Below are 22,670 nucleotides of genomic sequence, written 5' to 3'. Positions count from 1 at the left end.
CTCAGTCAAACAGAGTGGTGAAGGGAACAGGTTCTGCAGCAGACAAACTTAGGTCCACAATGTGGTGCCTATGTTTACCAGGTGTGTGGCTTTGGGCAAGTTATAACTTCTTTAAGCCTTAGTGTCTTTGGCTGTAAAGTGAGTTTTGGTCATTGCCGTGTAAGAAACCACCTCAAAACTCACTAGCTGAAAACAACCCTTTTATTCTGTCTCATAATTTTGTGGGTCAGGAATTCAGACAGAGCTTGGTTGGGTGATTCTTCTGTTCCACGTGGCACTGACTGAGTCCCTCAGCAATATTTAGCTGGGGGCTGGGCTGGGTTCGAGGGGCCAAGATGGCGTCACTCTGAAGTCTGGCATTTTGACAAACTCAGCTGGGCCTCTCTTTCTTTCCATATATTCTCAGGGCCTGTCCACGTGGTCTCTCCAATAGAGTAGTTAGACTTCTAACATGGCAGCTCAGGCCTCCAAGAATGAGTGTTCCAAGACAAGAAGAGGAAGCTACCAGTCTCTTAAGGTCTGGGCCAGAGACTAGCACAGTGTCACTTCCGCCATATTTTACTGGTAAGGAAGTCTCAGAGCCTATGACGGGAAGAGTATCAAAGAATTTGGGGCCATCTTCAATCTGCCAAAATTGGGGATATAAATACTTATTCCTAGGACTGTGAGGATTAAACGAGCCCCTGCATGCAGAAGCAGATTCGCCGTGATGCTAATGAAGCTTCAACCACCCACCACTACCCACTGCCGTGGACTTCAACCACAGGGCTCCTTAACTGCATGGTCCCTTCAGTCCCAGTACCTAATTTTGTATTCATAATTTTTCTCTTCTTTTTCTTAAAGAAAAAAAAAAATTTTTTTTTTTTGAAAGAGGACCCCCAAATTGTGTAAGAATCAGGCCTGCAAAACATGGATCTGTTCCAAATGCATGTAAAAGTACTTATTTAGCACACCGTCTGGCACACAGGAATGCTCATTACAGGGCCCCACCTTGCACCAGCGGCTGCTGCCTGGTTGCCTCTCCCTGCTAGAGGGGAAGGCTCCTCCTCTCCTGCTGTCTTTTCAATTTTTTAGGGATCATTTCTTCTTCCTTTTAAAAAATGAAAGTGAAACATGCTGAGAATAATTTCATAATCACAAAACTGCTCTCCCAATCGGCCCGTGCATCCACCCCCTGACCTCACCACCCACCAGGGAGGTGGGCCTTACCCTGGGCATAGCGCCAAGTTCTTAGCATGGCCCGCTAGAGACTCCAAAGGAAATTAGGCTAAAGAGAGGGAAGCCAGCAGGCGAAGGCAGCATTCCTGGTGCCCAGCTTGGTCTAGGAGGCATTGAAATTCCAGGGCCGAAGTCCTGAGACAAAGATCATAATGAGACAGGAAGGTGGCATAGGAAGGAGCTCCATTTGCATGACAATAATTGAGCCAAGAATAGAAAGCTAGAGGGATGCAAGGGTGAGGCTGGCAGCTGAGCTGGGCTAAACCTCACAAATCAGACTACCCAGTTCTGCTCTGCAGGGGAGGTGGAAGCTGAGCCCTGTGCCAGGCTCTGGGGGAGGGTAAAGGAAGTGAGGGAAAAGGACGTGGCCCCAGGGGATTGTGGGAACACTAGCCAGGCTGGACTTTGCCTTACTCCTCCTCTTGTGGCTGGGAGCCCGCCTTTGCTTGCCTTTTCCTTTGTGAGCTCTTGTGGCCACAGAGCTGACTACGTGGGTGTCATGGCTTTCCAGAAAGATCTCTGTGATGCCATTGTGATAGGGGCAGGCATCCAGGGCTGCTTCACTGCTTACCACCTGGCCAAACATGAGAAGAGGGTCCTCCTTCTGGAGCAGGTACTGTGTTCCCTTTGCACTCCTGACCTTAAGGACTGTCCTTCTCTCTTCCCTTAGAGAGGGATTTCAAGAGCCAGCAGGTTATGGGACTATGCCAAAGGGCCCAAGTCATCACAAATTCTGTGTAGTTTGTAGCTTAACTGCATGGTGTGTTTCACGGCAATTCAAAGAGTTCCACTCTTCCCTCAGACCAGACAGGATTCGTAGGCACTTTCCTATTTTCACTGCCTCCCAGTTCCTGCCCTTTGTGAGCTCTTGTGGCCACAGAGCTGACTACGTGGGTGTCATGGCTTTCCAGAAAGATCTCTGTGATGCCATTGTGATAGGGGCCCTGATCTCCTCCTTATTGTAACCCAATCTCTTCTCTATCAACTGATTGACCCAGCCCAGAAAAATGTCAGTTCTCCTTGGGGCAACCTTAACCCTTCGGTGACCCAATTATTTTCTGCTTTGAATTTTTTGGTGATGTCGTGTGTTTTCATTAACGGAAGCATGCTGAATCATTGTGTGTGTCTGAATTTTTGATAGGTAGTATGGATTTTTTTTCTTGCCCCCTCCCACAAGCTTATACTAAGTGGTTAGTGGTGCATGTGAAGTGCCACTAATTATACCCCAGAGTCCCCACTGAAGTCTATTGGTACATATGTATAACAAATAAAAAATTTCAAAATTTCCATTTTTCTTATCAAAAATCCAGACACCTCATACAATAAACAAAAAAACCAAACCCATTGCCCTCAAGTTGATTCCGACTCATAGAGACCCTATAGGACAGAGTAGAACTGCCCCATTGAGCTTCCAAGGAGCACCTGGTGGATTCAAACTGTCAACCTTTTGATTAGCAGCCTTAACTCTTAACCACTACGCCACCAGGGTTTCCCCTCATACCCAGACCCCAGTGCCATCATACAATACAATACCTGTAAAAACAGTAATTTACAGGACATGCCCATTTCTTCAATTTCAAACAGTCATAAAGGCCCCAGTCTTGCAGCAGCACACATTGTCAGTGGCCAGCAGCTTCCCAATAAATCCCAGAGGCTGAAAAAGTTCATGGTTGCTATATGTACCACCGGACACGAAAGGGTTAAGTAAAGATAATTTTGCCTAGTGGCAGAGGCTGATTTGTCAGCCTGGGAGGTGGGATTCTTCCCTGCATATTCCTGGCCTCACCCCAGAACCCAGCAGAGGTTTGTTTTTTTCTGCCATTTCTGTATAATAGCAGCCTCCTTGTTTGATACACAGGAAATAAGACTTAGGATTTGTTTTTCCTTATGGAGAAGGCGCCCTCATGCAATGCAGTTCATAGCGGCCATTGTACATGTGATAAGTTCTGTGCATATGCAGGGGCCTTCGAGGATGGGTTTACCTAGTCCACCATCCAAGGGTTTCATGGTGGTCTCTCCCCCTCCATTCTGCCTATAGCCCAACAGTCTGGTTATGGTTTGCTCTTAATGGTTATGGCTGGTTATGGCTTACTCCTAATGAACTGGACTGGTTAGAAAACCTTTTTCATTTCTCCATCAGTTTTCTCAAAGCCCGAGGGGTTCCTGGTTCAACTTCCTAGAAAACTTCCCCATCTTTTGCTGAATCCCAGAGTGGTTCTTTTGCTCTGAGTGATCTGAAGCCACAGAGAAATACAGTCAGCATCAGTTTCTGTGTCCATAAAATGAGGGGTTTCTTTCTAGTTCTGGTGCTCCTTGAGTCTAAGTGGGGTGAGGTTGCAGCAGGCTGAGTGAAGACTAGCTAACAAAGGGACTTCCTGATGTGAATGATATTAGCGAAAAAAAAAAAAAAAGGACGCCTAAATTAGTGCTACTGAAGAACTATCCTGATAGCCAGATCGGTAAACTAGCCATAAAGGGAGAATCTGGAAAGATTGTAGGTATACAAATACTTGATGAATAAGTGGTTCCTTCCTGGTTGACAGCAGGAGATGCGATGGCCCATTGGAGGGGAAGGAGGGGAGGGGAGTGCACAGCGCCAGGAACAACAGCTTCAGTGGTCTCTCATCCTCCCCCCCCAGTTCCTTCTGCCGCACTCCCGAGGAAGCTCCCATGGACAGAGCCGGATTATCCGAAGGGCATATCCCGAAGAATTTTATACCCAGATGATGGATGAGTGCTACCGGATATGGGCCCGGCTGGAGCACGAGGCTGGAACCCAATTACACAGGTTCCCTTGGGTCTGGGGGGAGGCACTGCTTGAACTCAGGGCCCTACGCCTGGAGGCTCTTTTAGTCTATAAGGTGGCAGTGCCATGAACACTTGAAATGTGATAGGAGGGACACAGGACGTAGGCAAGTACTGGCCACATGGAAACATTCTGCTCACTGTCACTGTGATCACCCCACAGGTCCAGCTGGCTCTGAGTTCAGACCTTGTGTCCAAGGGTAGCAGAGGTGGAATTGGAAAAACCGCTGGAATCCAGAGAGCCAGAGGTATCCAGAGCTGGGCAGGCCCGTTGGGATCTGCTGGAGTTTCTACAGTTCCATGGGACCATTAGGCTCTTTCAGGGCAGGGACTGAACTAGAGGAGGAGGCTGCTTTCTTGGTTCTTTATATTCCTACTGGCATTGTGACTTTTTATGCCGTTAGTTGCCGTAGAGTTAGCTCTGACTCACGGCGACCCCATGAGCCCCAGAATGAAATGATGCCCAACCCTGCACCATCTTCATCATTGTTGGTATGTTTCAGTCCATTATTGCAGCCATTGTGTCAATCCATCCCATTAAGCGTTTCCCTGGCCTTCACTGGCCCCCCACTTTACCAAACACGATGTCCTTTTCCAGTGATCGGTCCCTCTTGATCAAGCGTCCAAAATAAGCAAGTTGAAGCTTCAGATAATATTCTGTGATCCATAGGGTTTTCGCTGGCTAATTTTTGGAACTAGATCACCAGGCCTTTCTTCCTAGTCTGTTTTATTCTGGAAGCTCTGCTGAAAGCTGTCTGTACAGGTGACCCTGCTGGTATTCGAAATACTGGTAGCCAAGCTTCCAGCATCATAGCAACACACAAGCCATCACGGTATGACAAACTGACAGATGGGTGGTAAGTCTATAGATTCATTTCGTTCTCTCTGAAACTCCTTCCACAGGAACAAAATGGAGATGCTCCTCAGGCTGGATTTCTTGCCAGGGAGTGAAACTGCAGCTATTTCCCTGTTGCCCTAAGGTTCTAACTCTTAGACTCCTTCCGCAGTGACCTTTCAAACTCTCATGGGAAAGAAGGCAGATAACTCCTGATACAATGGGGACTTTAACCACCCCTCCCACCTTCTCTGTGGCTCTTAACTGAACTTTCTACAAAACTTTGGCTCTACCCTAAAGGGTGGCAGTTATTTTAATGGCCAGGAACCAAGAGGTTACTGTTCTGCTACAAAAACACCATTAACTTAAGAACAAAGCGAAATCCATTATGCAAATACAGCCAGGGCAGCTAATTACAGATTTATTCCAACCAGAGGCAGCTAATGCACTCAGCACCCAAATAAAGGAACAGGTCTGGATGAGGGGTGGCCTGGCAAAAGGACCCCTCTCTGTCAGCTGTCTATGAATACTGCTCAGTATACTATGCTAAAAGATCTGTCCAAGGCCGTGGAGGGCAAACTCCTTCTCAGCAGAGAATGAAGCAATTAAAAGCTTAGGAGAATGCCTGGCATCTTTCAGAGGGAAGATGATTCTGGAGTCAGACAGGCTTGGGTTTGACTTTGTGTACTACCTCTCTCTTAACAGCTCTGTGGCCTTGGAAAAGTTTCTTTATCTCTCTGTTCTCATTTTTCCTCATAGGGCTTTGTGAGGATTAAATGATAACTTTTGTAAAATACTTGGGATAATGCCTCGTACCTTTCAATAAACGGTAGTTCCTTTCACCTGTTCTGGGTCAGCTGTAGCCTCTCACCATTGAGAGATGGAGAAGGAAGGGTAGGGGGAGACAGGAGAGGCAGCAACATGGACATCAAGGCGAATGGCTCAAGGAGAGAAGGAAAGAGAACCTTGGGTAGAAGATTCTCATAATCTCACAATTCTCTCAATCCTTCTCTTTGGCAGGAGATCAGGAATTTGGAAGGACTTTTGGAACCAGTTAGATCTGGCTATAAATCTCAACTCTTAGCCGGGTAGTTTGGAGCAGAGGTTAAAAGCTGTTTAACTAACCTCTGTGAGACTCAGTTTCCTCATCTGTAAAATAGAGGTAATAATACCTATTTCATGGGCTTGTAAGGATAAGTATGTAAAGGGCTTAGAATAGTACTTGACAAATAATGATAATCATAAGAGGAACATACATAGAGTGTTTACGATATGGAACTAAGTTCTAAGTTCTTGACACATATTAACTCATTTAATTCTCCCTACAACCTTTTTTTTACAACCTCATGAGAAGAGCGCTACTGAGTAATCAGGGTCTTAAACCATTAATATAAATCACAGAATTACTATACTCTTAGCCTAGGACAGGGGTCAGCAAATTACTTTGCCATTGTAGCGTGAAAGCAGCTACAAACAATATATAAACAAATGGGTGTAGCTTGTTCCCATAAAACTTTATTTGTTATTGTTGTTAGGTGCCGTTGTATTGGCTTTGACTCAGAGCGACCCTATGTACAACAGAATGAAACACTGTCCGGTCCTGAGCCATTCTCACAATTGTTGTTATGCTTGAGCCCACTGTTGTAGCCACTGTGTCAATCCATTTAATTGAGGGTCTTTCTCTTTTTTGCTGACCTTTTACTTTACCAAGCAGGACGTCCTTCTCCAGGGACGATTCCCTCCTGATAACATGTCCAAAGAACATGTTATCACGTTATGTGAGACAAAGTCTCACCATCCTTGCTTCTAAGCAGCATTCTGGCTGTACTTCTTCCAAGACAGATTTGTTCGTTCTTCTGGCAGTCCATGGTATATTGAATATTCTTTGCCAACACCATAATTTAAAGGCATCAATTCTTCTTTGGTTTTCCTTATTCATTGTCTAGCTTTTGCATGCATATGAGGTGACTGAAAACTCTATGGATGCTGAAATTTCAATTTCATATAATTTTCATATATGACAAAATTTTACTCTTCTTTTGATTTTTTTTACCAGTCATTTAAAAATATAAAAACCGTCTTGGCTTGCAGGGCATATAAAAACAGGTGGCAGACCAAATTTGGCCCACACGTTGTAGTTTGCTGACCCCTGATCTAGAAGATACCACAGGTTGGTTACTTTGTCCTTTCCCCTGTCTCCAAACAAAAGACTACTAATGTACATTTAATGAGGGAAAATCATAGCCTCTCTTAAAAGACCATTCTGATACCTCATAGCCCCAATCATGAAAAATGAAGAGTAACATGGATGCTTTGAAAAACCTTTAAAGTGCTATACCAGTGATAGCTATTCTTTTTCTTTTATTATTACAAAATCCTTTCTTAGGGCTAACCTAATTTACTAAGCACACTAATTTATTTGGTTCTTTTATTTAGTGGGGATATAGAACAGATACTTCTCATTCTCAGAACGGTACCTGAATACAGCTCTACCTTTCGGCCGAGAGCCATTCCCGTTCCTTTAGCTCTTACTTCTGATTTTGATTTTCTAAATGATTCATCACCTTTGCAGTTCTTACTTTTCCTCAGGTTCTTCCAGGAACAGCAGCACAAAACCATCATATAACTGATAGATACCAGAGTCCTTACTTAATGCTACTGGACGATAATGATTAAGGGGAAAAAAAGCCTTTAGGGGCTGGAAGCTAAGGTGTCCAGTTCTTTCTCATCTGTTCTGTTGTTTCTTACGACAGGGGCATGCTAAACATGGGTGGCTTTCAGAATATCTGCATACATGCTGGGAACAATGACACACGTGTCAGATCACTAGGTCTCAATCTTTTGTGATGTGTACAGCCTGGACGCTGATACCAACGGCAAATCCCAGCTCTGTGGCCCATCTCTTTCCTGCCCCGCCTTCTCCCTTTGAGTCCTACTATCTAGCTCCTGACCTGGGCTGCCCCTGCTTAGCTGACAATATAAGACAAGATCACAGCCGTAGGCAGTACAGCTGCTGGCAGAACCTGGTGGCCCCCTCCGCAGCTGCTGCTTCCTGTGTCTGCGAAGTGTCTGGCTTGTCAGCCACATCCCCTCCCTGGAGCAGTCTTTGTTAACCAATTCCACCTCGGCCCACTGAGCGGAAGATGAAACGCAGAGAGCACCTCCAAAACCAACGAAAACGGCAGCCATTACCAGGTCCCCATTCCAGTCCCTTCCCCCAAATGACTCTGACAGCTGGCTTTGTATGTCAATTTTAACCCATAGAGGAGAAAGCTGGAGCCTGGGATGGGAGGTGGCAGGTGTAGGGAGAGCTCTCTTCCCCCTTTCTGTCCTCCTGCAGACACCAGTTCCTCCCCCTCTACCCTGCACCCTGTCTTGCTATAGTAATTTGTGGAAATGCCTGGTCACCAGCTAACTCCCTACATCATGTCTGAGGCTTAAGCTGGGCCATAGAGGAGCCAACAAGGCCCTTGGGAGGAATCTTCAATTACCTATTCCTACAGCTGGATCCAACTAGGGTTGGGAAGGCATAGTTCATAGGAAATGCTCTCCACTGAGCTGACAGGCATTCAGGGAGCTGGGAGCTGCCTTCTTTTCTAGCTCTGGCAGCCTCAATCCTGGTTTCAAGGTCTCTTCTTTTCAGACCACCCTGACCAGTCATTTCCTGGCCACCCTGGTCTCTTCTTTCCTGCAGATGCCCTTGTAGCTTCTCACTCTTCTCCTTCCCAAAAGTTGTGGACTAGATCTGAGCAGAAAAAGGGGAGAGGGAGGCCCAGAGCACAGGGGTGAGAAATTGATGTAGAATGAACAGTCTGTTTATTGGGATCTAAGAAAAGCCATTAAGAAAATAAGCACTTAAATGATTTTCAATCTGCCCATGGAAGTCATCTATCTTCATACTGGGGGGAAAAGCCCTGTTCTCTGATCCTGGTCTTGATTGACTGATTTCCAATTCTCTAAGCATTTCCCACAGGAGCTTCTCACCTACCTCCCATAATAACAAGACTTTGCATTTCCAGGCAGTGTTTTACATTTATTTCCGATTTGCTCATAATGGTCAAAAATCTCTCTCCAGTCCAAGGCATTTCTCCAGCAATGCACGGTTTCCCTCAGGCCAAATAGCTCAACTGTGATCCATGGAAAATGAGAATTTCCCAAACGCATCTCTGGACTAGGGGAGGGTCCAGCATAGCAGATTCAGGTGGAAAATTTCCCACTGTTAGATCAATATTTGGGCTAAGAAATAAATGCCACAGGGGCAGAATACTGGAGCAAAATGATTACAATCGGCACAATGACTATATTCACCGCCAGAATCAGCTCACTGATTACTTGTAGGGTTGGGGAGCTCCCGCTTCATCCGCCACAGGGCCGCTTGGGAATTAGAACATCACTCAGCATTCCATAATTTGACGGATTTGCCTGTTGTCTTGGCATGAGTTCATTTTTCCCCATACCGTACATCTCTGTGAGAAGAGTTGTTCTTACTTCCAGGAAGGAAGGAAGGAGGTAAGTAGGCAAAAAGTGAGGGAAAGAAGGATGAAGGGAAAGAAAGTAAATCTCGAATCTCAGAGTGGATGAGGGACCAAAGCTTGTAAGTTGTAGGCAGGGGTTAGAATATGCGCTTTGGAATCTCCAGGCCGGGGGTCTGACATCATGTCTGTGAGTTGAGGGTTAAACCAGGTCTTCCCTAGACCCTGGCCCAGTCCTGGCCCCATTAGGTAAAAAGTATTCAAGAACATATACCTTAGTAATTTCTAAATGGTCCTATTAACCAAGAAGTTTACTAGGCAAAATTTTATTACCTGAGAACCAACTTGAAGTTCTTTTTGGGGCCACGGAAAAAAAGACTGCTGACTTGTGGGGATTTCTACAGTATCTCTCGTCTGACAAGCTCTGAAAAGGCAGAAGGCTCTCATTGCTATCTCACCAGTGGTGAATGCTGGGTAGGCGGGGGCCATGACAAATGGATTGGGCGCGCTGCGCGGCTCTGTGTACTGACACCGGCCCCAGGGCCCACTGTGTCCCTACCCCCTCCCAGTCTTCTCTTTAATCCCTCCAACCAGATAATGTGGGATTTGGAAGCATGTAATATCCATGAGACTCCATTATAGGCTATTACGAGCTTTATATGCAGTACCTGGGGGAGGTACCAGGCTGATGCTGGTCACTGCAGCTGCCGAAACCAAGAGAGACCACAGGAATGGTTCCAAGGGCCAGGGTAGCCTTTCCATTGTTTGGTCAGTCCCCTCAAAAAGGGAGCTCTGGTCTCTTGTGACAGACATGGAAAGCATTATAGAAAAACTGCTTTCGTAGACTAAGGGGAGTAAGAAGCACCAACAGTGGGAGGCATAGAGAAAAACAAAATCATAGAATCACTGAATTTATTGCTGGGTCCCTAAGAGACCATCCAACAGTGCTTCCGCATAAGCATGCTATTAGCATTTGGGGTGGGGCCTTTTTGAGTATTGCAGGCTTAGCATCCCTGGCAGCCCTGGCCCACTAAATGTGAGTGGCAGCCCCAGGCATTGTGACAGCCAGAAAATGGCCCCCAACACATTTCCCCATGCCCTTGGGTAGAGGGCAGTACTACCCCGTGTGGAACCACTAATAGTTCAACAGGCATGTGCTACAGAAGAGGAATCTGGGGCCCAGAGGGGGGAGTAACCAGATCAAGATCACACAGCCAGGACTAGAACCAGGGTCAGATTTCCCAATGGTGGGAAATTGCTGTGATGCTGATAGCTATGCCACTGGTATTTCAAATACCAGCAGGGTTACCCATGGTAAACAGATTTCAGTAGAGCTTCCAGACTAGGAGAGATTAGGAAGAAAGTCTTGGTGATCTACTTCCTTCCCAAAATTAGCCAGTGAAAACCCTATGGATCCCAGGGACAGAATGTTGTCCGATTACCAACCATCATGAAGATGGCACTGGACTGGGCAATGTTCCATTCTGTTATACATAGGGTTGCCATGAGTCAGAGCAGATACAATAGCAACTAACAACAACATTAGTTTCCTGTTGTTGTCGTCAGGTGCCGGCAGTTTGGTGCAGACTCACAGTGACCCTATAGGACAGAGGTGAACTGCCCCATAGGGCTTCCAAGAAGTGGCTGCTGGATCTGAACTGCTGACCTTTTGGCTAGCAGCCAAGCTCTTCACCACCGCGTTACCAGGGCTCCAACATTAGTTCCCTGGGGCTGCCATTACAAAACACCACAAATTGGGTGGCTTATGGAAACAGAGATTTATTGTTTCACAGTTCACTAGTTCAAATTCAGGGTATTGGCAGGGCCATGTTCTCTCAGAAGGTTCTGGGGGAAGATCCTTTTTTTTTTTTTTTTTTTAAATCTTTCCTGGCTTCTGGTAGCTCCAGGAATTCCTTGGCTTGTAGCTGCAACATGAGTCACAACTCCCATGACCCTTTTCCCTGCTTGTCTCTCTGTCTTTTCTCCTCTTTTATAAGGACCCCGTTTAGAATGGATTAAGATCCATCCTGCTCCAACATAACCTCATGTTCACTTATAACATCTTCGAAGACCCTATTTCCAACCAAGGTCACATTCACAGGTGTCAGGAGATAGTACTTCAATGTATCTTTCTGGAGGACACAATTCAATCCATAACAGGACTCTTTCCACAAAATGGAAAAAGTCCCTGAGAAGGAACTGAGAGCGAGTTAGACACATAGGAAGAGATAAAACATAATATGGCGAAAAAAAAAAAAAAAAGGAAAAACACAGCAGGAGGTGGAGTGGGGAGGAGAAAGGATACTAAATAGAGAGATCAAAATAGTGAATAGGGCTTGGGGGCAGAAGGAAGAGGAAGAAATCTTACCAAACTGACTGAACACCTACTACTTTCAAGGTGCAGAAGAGAGGACTTAGAGTCTCTGCCGCTGTCACAGATTGAATCGTGTCCCCCAAAATATCTGTCAACTTAGCTGAGCCATGAGTCCCAGTATTGTGTGATTATCCACCATCATATGTGATTTCCCTGTGTGTTGTAAATGCTATCACTGTGATGCAATAAAATGGATTAGCGGCAGTTATATTGATGAGATCTACAAGATTAGATAGTGTCTTAAGCCAATCTCTTTTGAGATACAAAAGAGAAGTGAGCAAAGAGACACAGGGCCCTCATTCCACCAAGAAAGCAGTGCTGGGAGCAGAGCAAGTCCTTTGGACCCGTGGTCCCTGCTCAGAGAAGCTCCTACTCCAGGGGAAGATTAATGAGAAGGCCGACAGAGAAAGAAAGCCTTACCCTGGAGCAGATGCCCTGAATTTGGACTTGTAGCCTGCTAGGCTGTGAGAGAATAAATTCCTCTTTGTTAAAACCATCCACTTGTGTTATTTCTGTTATAGTAGCACTAGATGACTAAGACAGCTCCCAAGGAATTATTCTTGAGGCTGGAGGATAGACGGACAAACAAACCAATTGTTAGAGCTAAGGGCAGACTTGGGACTGGGCTAGAAACAAGCTCTAGAATACTGGGGCTCTTACAACAGGATCTGAATAACTTGTTCTTTGAACACGGGGCTGTGATTCCCCTCCATGCCTGTGCCTGGCCCAGGGGCCCTGCTGAAGAATGAGAACAAATGGCCCAGGGCCCTGACACATACCCTCACCCAGATGCCCCCTTTCTCCACAGGCAGACTGGACTGCTGTTGCTGGGAAGGAAGGAGGACCCAGAATTTCAGACCATCCAGACCACTCTGTCTAGGCAAGCAGTGGAACACCAGCGCCTCCCATCTGAGGAAGTGAAGCAATGTTTCCCAAATATTCGGCTGACCAGGGGAGAAGAGGGGCTTTTGGACAAGTCTGGAGGAGTGCTCTATGCAGATAAGGCCCTCAAAGCCCTCCAGGTGGTATCATACAGCATTAGGGGCAATTTGTCTCCCTGCTCTGAGCATCTGGGTTCCAGTCAGCCGCCCCCCAGCCCCCACCTGAGCGAGAGCCTTCCTGGCTTCAGTACTGACCCTCAGTCAGGGCGGTTCTACACACCCTGCTAAGCCAGTTGCTGCTGAGTCAATTCCAGCTCATAGTGACCCACGTGGGTCGGATTAGCACTGTTGTTGATTTTTCAGAAGCAGATCACCAGGTCTTTCTTCTGAGGCAGCTCTGGGTAGATATGAATCTCCAGCATTTTGGTTAGCAGCCAAACACGCAAACTGATTGCACCGCCCAGGGACTCCACACATCCTGCTAGACCTTGTCAATGTAGGAGAGGAAGTCTGGATTCTGCTTCTATTTGCTCCCCTGGGAAGGACTCTGTCCACAAGGGTGAACCACACACACAACTCATTTCCCTCTCCACCTCCCTGCCCTTTCAGGATGCAGTTCGACAGCTGGGAGGCATAGTGCGTGATGGAGAGAAGGTGACGGAGATAATACCAGGGCTCCCGGTCACGGTAAAAACCACCTCTGGGAGCTACCAAGCCAGTAGTGTGGTCATCACAGCAGGTCCTTGGACCAACCGGCTCCTTGGTCCCTTGGGAATTCAGTTACCTCTCCAGGTAAGGGTGACTGGAAGCCTGAGAGTTGGTACTTAAGAGAAGAGGCCTTGGAGACAGACGGATTCAAGCTTGAATCCTGGATCTGCCACTTACTAGTGGATGACCTTAGGCAAATTACTTCACCTTCTGAGCCTCAGTTTTATCATCTTTAAAATGAGGAATAATAGCTACCTCATAGAGCTGTTTGAGAATTAAATTATGTGATGCATATAAAGCTGTAAGGGGACAGCCTGGACTTCTGACTTAGGGCAACCCTATATGTGTCAGAGTAGAACTGTGCTCCATAGGTTTTCAATGGCTGATTTTTTGGAAAGTAGATTGCCAGGCCTTTCTTCTGAGGCACCTCTGGGTGAACTAGAACCCCCAGCCTTTCAGTTAGCAGCTGAGCTTATTAACTGCACCACCCAAGGACTCTGGCCTATAATAAGTGCTCAATAAATGTGAGTTGGTATTAACTCCTGGAAAGAAAGAAGTAGGGCTGAGCCAGTTACGGGAGAAGAGTAAGAAGAGGTGAAGAGAGAGAAATTAGGAGACTTTTGTGCATCATAACATGAAACATGTAACATGTAGAAGACATGAGAATTGGATGAAGTAAGGATGTATGAGTTAAGGTGGGCATTCAGGCTTGTATTAACGGGCTACGGTACCTCGGGAGAAACTACTCCCCTTGTCTAGAGAGTTCCATAGCTTTCCCTCTTCATCTCCCACTTCCTCTCCCTGCTCCAAGACTCTGCGGATCAACGTGTGTTATTGGCGTGAGAAGGTTCCTGGGAGCTATGGTGTATCCCAGGCCTTTCCATGCTTGCTGGCCCTGGGCCTGGACCTGGCTCCGCACCATATCTATGGGCTGCCTGCAGGAGAGTACCCAGGGCTGATGAAGGTGAGCGGGAAGGCCGAGAGAAGGCTAATAGATACCCACGCAGACTTGGAGCAGCTGCTCTAACTTTCCTCTCAATAGACTCCCTCAGGTCATGGTGGGCGGCAGCTGAAGCCTACTCCACTATTCAGTGTTTGCAGTGCAAGACCCTCAGATGTCCTGAGCCCCAGCAAAGGAAGCCCTCCCTTTGAGCATCTCACATTCCTAAATACTGCTCCAAACATAGGGTCGGTGGGGGGAATGGACGGCAAGGCAACCTCATGTGCACCAAACAGCAATCCTTCAGAACTGGGGAAGGCTGGGTTGATGGATAGGGACACTGTGTGCAAGCCTGCCTGGGTCCTTGGCTGGGTGGGTTTGCACGGAAGGCCAGCCCTTGCTGTTCACACTGCTCTGATTGGAAGCCAGGTCTGCTATCACCACGGCAACGAAGCAGATCCCGAGGAGCGTGACTGCCCCCCCAGGTTCTCTGATATCCAAGATGTCCAAATCCTGTGTCGCTTTGTCCGAGATCACTTACCTGACCTAGAACCCACACCTGCCATTACGGAGCGCTGCATGTACACGGTAAGAGGTCTGGGAGTCCCGCCAGGTCCTCTCAGTCCTGGAGAACAGCGGAGAGGGAGACAGACAGACCTTGTGTTGGTCAGGCTGGGCTCTATTTTACCCCTGACGGAGTATATGAGTTTAAACAAACTAGCTAATTTCTGAAGGCCTCCTCACCTCCAGCAGAGGGGGCCCATCAGGGATTATTCATATTCTTTTTCATTAGGAAACTAGGCTTACACCTGGCAATTCTTCACTGCGTTTCCCAGAAGAGCTCTAAAAGATTTTTTGGCAAGATGTGCCAGTTAAGTGGGCCTTAGGGAAAGAAGAGATAGATGTCACCAGGGCCTGAGGCATCTTGGCTAAATCTAGTTTACAAGTATTAACTGAGCACCTACTGTGTTCATAGCTGTGTTTGAGAAGAGAGGCAGATGGACAAACGAGAAAGACTGGCAAACTCAGAGGGCACACTGGCGTGCAGAGAGCATTCCTGTGCCCCATTCCCATTTTTTTTCTGGAAAGAAATCCAGCCCAGTCCCCTCCCTTCAGAGCCTGCAGTCCCTCCTCCTCTCTCCATCCTCAAAGGACATAGGTGTATTTCTTTCTAGAACACCCCTGATGAGAACTTCATTCTCGATCACCATCCAAAGTATGACAACATCGTCATCGGGGCTGGATTCTCTGGTGAGCCCGAGGAGGGGGATATGGGACGCCTGACAGCTGATCTACCTCAGTGTCAGGCAAAATGGTATTTTCCACCTTCTTAGCTGGACAGATAGGTCCTGAAACCTAGACAGTGAGTGTGTAAGGGGGCTGGACAGTCAGAGGCGATGGGGTATTCATGGTGGGAGGCAACTTCTGACTGTGGAATGCGACCAAGAGGAGAGATAGTCCTATCTGGTAGGGAGCGGACTTTCAAGTAGCCCAGCCTCTTTGTCTCTGAAGATGTGTGACAGCCTACTCTCCTTTTCCCAGGGCACGGATTTAAGTTGTCCCCTGTTGTGGGGAAGATCCTGTATGAATTAAGCATGAAATTAACGCCATCCTATGACTTGACACCTTTTCGAATCAGCCGCTTCCCTGGCCTTGGCAAAGCTCACCTTTGACCCCTGGCCAGTAGCCTCCCTTTTGTGCACTAGATTCGGGAATAAAGCTCTATGCTGGGGAGGAGTTCTCAGATGAAGGAAGTGGCCACAAGATGTTACTCTTTTCTTCTGCCTCTCCTGAGTCCAACAGTTGATGACTGAGTCCACTTCCTTTCCCTGGCTGGCTCCCCAATCCTGCCACTTTCTGGCCCCCAGTTGGTCGATCAGATATTTTATAATCACAGAACAGCAAGGATCTCTGAGATGAATGTCTCAGTAGGGAGGAGGCATAAGGACTGGCTCAGGAGACAAGGCAGTTGCTAAAATTCTCTTCCCTGGGGCTTAATGAGCTTAGGATGAATCTGACTAAATCTGCCCAGGGAAGGGCAAACAAGATAATTTCTAGTAGATCATTACTGCCCTTGAAGCCCCTTTTCCTAAAACTAGGGCCACCCTCCATCACAAACTCTCATAACATCTGACTCATTCTAAAAAATCCATTGCTGTCAAGTCAATTCTAGCTTATAGCAACCCTACGCAACAGAGTAGCACTGCCCCATAGGGTTTCCAAGGAGTGGCTGGTGGATTTGAACTGCCAACCTTTTGGTTAGCAGCTGAGCTCTTAACCACTGCTCCACTAGGGCTCCTGACTCATCTTAAGCGCACAAGAAATGTTTGCTGAACAAAATTTGTTGAACGAACAAATGAATAAATGATACATTGCATTAAAGTCTATGGTGGGCTTTCTTTTCCACGTAACCTCATTTCTTACAGGCTCTCATTGTCTAAATCAGCACCATAGAATGTATTTCCCCAGGAATTCTGAGAGTCAATGCATTGTACCCCCTTTTTCCGGACTCTGTCTTGTCTTCATCCTCTCTCTGTAAAGATGTTCAGCTCCCCAGTCTCTCATTAAGGTGTATTGTCAGGTCTTTATGAAGATGGAGCTGTTATACCAGAAAGAAAGAGAGACACACTCGCTTAGAAACCCTGTTCAATGTTTGAATGTTAAATGTGCCATTTTATTATCATTAGGATTGCTCCCACTTAATGAAACAGCATTAGCACCGAGTCGGTTGGCCTCCTTGCACTAATTGCTTTTGGAAGGGAACAGGCTCGTAACTACCCCAGGGTGGGTGGAGGGGTAAGGGGTGTAAACAAGGACTCAAGCAAGGCTGAATGCACTCAGATGAAACCCAAACAAGAGGATCTCCAGATTGGACCAGTTTGACCTGAGAGAACAGGAGTTAAAATTCTGTGGGAAGAGAAAATCTGGGACCGGGTGGGGTGGAAATGTTAGGAGGAGTCACTGAGGGGAGAAGAGTGGGAAATGGGAATAAGAGTAAAATATTCCCAAAGGAAATACAACACAGAGAAAATTACTCTTCAACTGAGTCCTTAAAGGCCTAAGCACGTGGGTTAGCACTGATTTCTCCAGTGAGTTACCAAAATCCAGCCGATGCTGTCAGCCACCTGCCACGTCTGCTTCCTGAGTGATCTCAAGTGGTTTTCTGAATCTCAGCCTTATTCTCATCTGTTAAATGGGAATAATAGTACTAACTCTACAGGTGTGTGTAGGGATCAAATAAGATCATTCATTCATTCATTGAGACTCTACTATGTGCCAGGTACTGTGCTAGGCAGTGTGGCTATATCAGTGAACAAACCAGGTAAAGATCCCTGCTCTTATGGAGCTTACGGTTCATATGGAGAAGACATGTAAGCAATACATATAAGTAAATTATACCATAAGTTAGAAGGTGATAAGTGCTTTGGGGAAAAAAAGACAGATCAGGGAGGGGAGGATAGGGAATGCTGGGAAAGGGGATGCAATTTTAGTTGAGGTGGTCCAGGTAGGACTCTTGGAGGAGGGGGTATTTGAGCAGACTTGAAGAAGGAAAGAAGGTGAGCCATGAAGACATCTGGATGTATGCAATAGAATGTTATAAATTGCAAAGTAAGGTTCTTTGTTATTTTTGGGTGGGGGAAGAAAAACCAAGGTGCAGATGGGGATCACTCTAAGATCCTGCCGCCACCCAAGCAGACAAAGTTGGGGATAAGGGATGTTGAGAACCTCTCCTCTTGCTCCAAGGCTGCCCGCAGCTCCCTGTCTTGTTCTCTCGGTGCCACCCTCCTCCCCCAGCCAGCTGCAGTTCCCCTTCCAAAATATCCAGCCTTATTCAGCTAGTTGGTGACAGCTAAAGGAGGGGACCAATGTCTAGAAGAGGCTGAGAAAGGACAAGTGGGGGATGTCCGACAAGCCCTGTCAGAGCTGGTTAAGGCACTTTAAAAATGAGACTGCTGCGCCCTCGAAACAGGAGAGGCAGGGTGTGTGTGTGGGGTGGGGGCCTCTGTGGGAGGCGTCATTGAGGAGTGAAGAGAAACCAAGGAACTGGATAAGAAGAGAGTGGTAATATGCAGGTCAAGAAGGCAGGCAAGGACCTCCAGAGATGCTGCCCACCCTCAAAGCCAAAGGAAATGGGCCCAGCACTTCCAAGTGGGAGGAGCTGAGCATTTCTTAGCTGGTGGGGGGCGGTGGGGCTGGCACATAGAGGGGAAGAGGTGATGTGGGCAATTAGGAGTCTATGAGCACAGAAGAAAGGAAAAGCCATGGTAGAAGGGGTGGGGGTAGGGGACAACTTGAGCATTTCAGTAAGGTTGAAGGATTTGCCAAAACAGACCAACCAGCATCATCTGCCTTCTTCCCTTCTGCCTGAGCGTGGCCAGCATCCCCTTTCAGGCAGGCCCTACATCTCTTCAAGATGCAAGAAAACCGAAATGAATTGGGCAGGCAGAAGAGACCTCTGGAAGGGCAGCTGGGGCCTGTGCAGGCTGCAGGGGAGAGATAAGGGCAGTGAAGAGAAAGAGGCTGGCATGGTTGCCAACCAGACTAAGGAAAAGAGAGGCAGGCTAAAAATAGATTGGGGTGGGGAGGGAGGAGAGTCAGGCCAGAAAAGAAGGGAAAGCAGAGGCAATCGATGGGATCCACAACTCTGACCCAATTTCTCATCTCTCAGCCTCAACAAACTGAAAAATTATGGGGTGGTGGGGGAAAGAGAAAGACTGGTATAGAGAGAGGAGAGTTACAGGAGAGTTAGGCAATCATGGTGTACAAGTCAGCAATCGCGATGTGGAAAGATGAGGTATACTGTATATACAGTTAAAAAAAAAACAGTTGCCATAGAGTTAACTATGATTCATGATGGCCCCATGTGTGTTAAAGTAGAACTATGCTCCAAGGGTTTTCAATGGCTGATTTTTGGGGCAGTAGATCTCCAAGCCTTTCTTCTGGGATGCCTCTGGGACTGGAACCTCCAAAATTTCGCTTAGCAACAGCGTGTCAACTGTTTGTACCGCCTAGGGACTCTTATCCATATAGTTAATACCAGTTAAATCCTAGGGCCCCTGGGTGATGCAAATGGTTTGTGTTCAACTATTAACTGGAAGGCTCGTGGTTCAACCCACCTAGCAGCTGCTTCCCTAAACATTATAGCCAAGAAAACCCTATGGAGCTCAGTTCTACTTTGTAACACATGGGGTCACCATGAGTCAGAACCAACTCAACGGCAACAGGCTTTATTTTTTGTTGTTTTTTAGTTAACCCTCATCGGAGTTTGGTGTTCCCTAACAGGTTTAAGAACTTAAAGAAGGTGCCTATAACTTGGAAGGAGATTCATCTGTTTAGAAGGTAAAAGGAGGGAATAAGGATGAGCTAGTCTGGAGGACAGCAGGCTGGAGAGTGACTTGACTACTGTATCTTACTTCTCAGAATAGTGATCAAAGAGAATTTCGTTACCAGATATTCTATTTCAGTGGTGGGTTTCCAGCGCAGCAAGAGGGATTTAGGTTAGACCTCAGGAAATCCATCCTCCTAAGTAGATTTGTGAGATATTAAAACATGTTTCTGAGCACTCTTGTGCTATTCTTTCCCTGGAAACCTTAAAAAATGAGAAGCCCATCTATTTGGGCCTGTATAGACTTGCATGAAGGCTAGGGCCTCCCCACAAAACCTGCTGGCTAGAGACGGAGGTTAGGATTTTTATTACCCTGCAGGCCAAAGGAAATGAGCCCAGAATGCCCATTTGAAATAGGGTACTGGGCAAGGATCTAGGGCAGGGCTAATGCAAGCAACTGGGGGAGGTGGGTGGGAAAAGAAGGCAGGCCAGGTCTGTCAGGCATAGAGAAACAGCAGGGACAAGGGGCAGGATTCTAACTTGCAGGATCCAATGGCATTTACATAACTTTGAATAATGAATAAGCCCAGCTCTGGGGCTCCTAGTCAGCACAGCTCATCTGCATCTTTATTAAGCTTTATAAATGATTCAGCGCCCTACCCCTTCCCCCCAGCTCCTGCCCAGCCTGCCCCAAGCATCAGGGTAGTTGATTGCTCATTATTTTAGACTAGATTTGTTTCACCAACATTCAGTGAGGCATGGAGTGGGGGACACAGGAGGGCAGTAGGAATCCAAAAGCAGGCTGAGGGGAGGGGAAGAGGAACAGAGAACAGAGGCAGCCGTCGATGGAGGCATGCAAGAGGCTGTGAACAGTGGCAGGGAGCACAGGACTTGGGCGTAATTCTTTAAAATGCTCCTGGGGCCAACATCTTAAGGATAAGAAAGGTTTCTCAGATTCCCTGAAATGTGCTGGGTTCAAGTCCCACTCAGTCCTCGGTTTCCCTTACATCTGCTGCCAAGCACCCAGCAGGCCCCTCACTAGGCTCCAGCGCAGCGCTGAGCCACTAGAGCAGCCAAATGAGTATTGCCTCCAGGGAAGTTCTCACTTTTTCCTGAGGCAGGAATTTTGCTATTTTCACAAAAAGAAAAGAAATCTGCTGTGCTTGCAAGGCAAGAACAAGCACCAGGCATATTAGGGGAGAAACAGATAGGAACAGGCGCACACGGCAAGTGGATTTGTAGGGAGAAGAATGCTTGTGTCCACAGAGAGTCAGAGCCCACCTTGAGAGCGGAGCTTGGAGGAGATGGGCAGCCTGAACTCATCCAGGTAGGCTCCTTTGTGCCAACTACTCTGGGAGTTGCCTGGTCCACCGGCTAGAACTCGTTGCCATTGAGGCAATTCCGACTCATAGTGACCCTATGGGACAGGGTAGAACTACCCCATAGAGTTTCCAAGGAGTGCCTGGTGGATTTGAACCGCAGATCTTTTGCTTAGCAACCATAGCCCTTAACCACTACACCACCAGGGTTTCCCCATTGGCTAGAGACAGGGAGAAATCCTGAAGACAAGTATTTAACAGCCTAGATGTGGAGGAGCTGGCAGGAAACTGTAGGGGGAGGGGGAACATTTCTCACCCCTGGCTGCACATTAAAACGACCCTGGGAGCTTTAAAAAATATGCTGCTTGGGCCCCACCCAAGACCAATTAAATCAGACTCCCTGAGGGATAAGGCCCTGGGCATAGCATTTTTTAGAAAGCTCTTCAGTCTTGTATGGATCCTGATTTGAACCAACCAACCTAAAAAGCAAATAAATAAATAAGTAAAACAATCAGGGATATTTAAACATAGACTGGATATTTGATATTAAGGAGTTATTGATTTTTTTAAAGCATTTGATAAGAGTATTATGATTATGGTTTTGTTTTTTTTTTACACTTTTAAAAGTCACTTTCTTTTTTTTTGAGAGATAGCTACTAAAGTACTTCCTGATGAAATGATATCATACCTGGGGTCTGCTTCTAAATACTCCAGAGAGGGGAATGGGGAAGTGGGTGGGAGTGTAGGTGAAACCAGATTTGCTCTGTGTTGATAATTGTTGAAGCTAATTGATGGAAAAAGAGGTTCATTATACTATTCTTTTTTACTTCTGGACACAGAACAAAACAGCCCCTAGAGTGTCTGTAATGTGCAGCCAGGGGTGAGAACTACAGAGCTGGACACTCAGAAGGACAGAGGCTACCCCAGAACTTCTGTGAGCTGAACCGGCTTCAAGGAGAACAGGTTGGTGGGACCCTAAATATAAAGAAAACAAAAATCCTCACAACTAGACCAAAAAGCAACATCATGATAAACGGAGAAAATAATTAAGTTGTCAAGGATTTCATTTTACTTGGCTCTACAATCAATGCCCATGGAAGCAGCAGTCAAGAAATCAAAAGACATTTTGCATTGGGCAAATTTGCTGCAAAAGACCTCTTTAAAGTGTTAAAAAGCAAAGATGTCCCTTTGAGATCTAAGGTGCACCTGACTCAAGCCATGATATTTTCAATCGTCTCATATGCATGTGAAAGCCGGATTAATGAATAAGGAAGATGGACCAAAATAGAATTGATGCCTTTGAATTATGGTGTTGATGAAGAATAATGAATATACCACGGACTTTGAGAAGAGCAAACAAATTTGTCTTGAAAGAAGTACAGCCAGAATGCTCCTTAGAAGCAAGAATGGCGAGTCTTTGCCTCACTTACTTTGGACATGTTATCAGGAGGGACCAGTCTCTGGAGAAGGACATCATGCTTGGTAAAGTGGAGGGTCAGTGAAAAAGAGGAAGCCCCTCAGTGTGGATTGACACAGTGGCAGCAGCAGTGGGCTGAAACACAGCAACAATTTTGAGGATGGTGCAGGACCAGGCAATGTTTCATTGTTATACATAAGGTCACTATGAGTATGTACCAACTCGATGGCACCTAACAACAATAATAAATAATAGGTGCCACTTGTCTATCATTGTGTGGTAGTGTGGTGGCTTGTACTATGATGCTGGAAGCTATGCCACTGGTATTTCATATACCAGTAGGGTCACCTATGGTGGACAGGTTTCAGCGGAGCT

At 46.6% G+C, this 22,670-nt stretch overlaps 1 protein-coding gene across 1 annotated transcript; it reads left to right on the top strand.

Annotated features, from left to right (window-relative positions):
* Positions 1-1,603: 1,603 nt before the first annotated feature.
* On the top strand, positions 1,604-16,746 carry PIPOX (pipecolic acid and sarcosine oxidase). The gene is made up of 8 exons (XM_049860814.1): positions 1,604-1,831; positions 3,858-4,006; positions 12,513-12,726; positions 13,195-13,377; positions 14,105-14,257; positions 14,663-14,821; positions 15,409-15,484; positions 15,776-16,746. The coding sequence occupies exons 1-8, from the start codon at positions 1,718-1,720 to the stop codon at positions 15,904-15,906; spliced, it is 1,179 nt and encodes a 392-aa protein (XP_049716771.1). The 5' UTR covers positions 1,604-1,717; the 3' UTR covers positions 15,907-16,746.
* Positions 16,747-22,670: the final 5,924 nt, after the last annotated feature.

Source organism: Elephas maximus, chromosome 19 (assembly GCF_024166365.1).
Source record: "Elephas maximus indicus isolate mEleMax1 chromosome 19, mEleMax1 primary haplotype, whole genome shotgun sequence".
Classification (NCBI taxonomy): Eukaryota; Metazoa; Chordata; class Mammalia; order Proboscidea; family Elephantidae; genus Elephas; species Elephas maximus.
The sequence above is the reverse complement of the archived record's forward strand: the minus strand, read 5'-3'. Positions and strand labels throughout refer to the sequence as shown.

What these genes read in the sequence shown, in the direction of transcription:
- PIPOX (XM_049860814.1), top strand. Translation starts at nt 1,718, where the DNA reads ATGGCTTTCCAGAAAGATCTCTGTGATGCCATTGTGATAGGGGCAGGC. An exon ending in AGGCCCTCAAAGCCCTCCAG is followed by an intron (nt 12,727 to 13,194) that starts GTGGTATCATAC and finishes CTGCCCTTTCAG; the next exon opens with GATGCAGTTCGACAGCTGGG. An exon ending in AGTACCCAGGGCTGATGAAG is followed by an intron (nt 14,258 to 14,662) that starts GTGAGCGGGAAG and finishes ATTGGAAGCCAG; the next exon opens with GTCTGCTATCACCACGGCAA.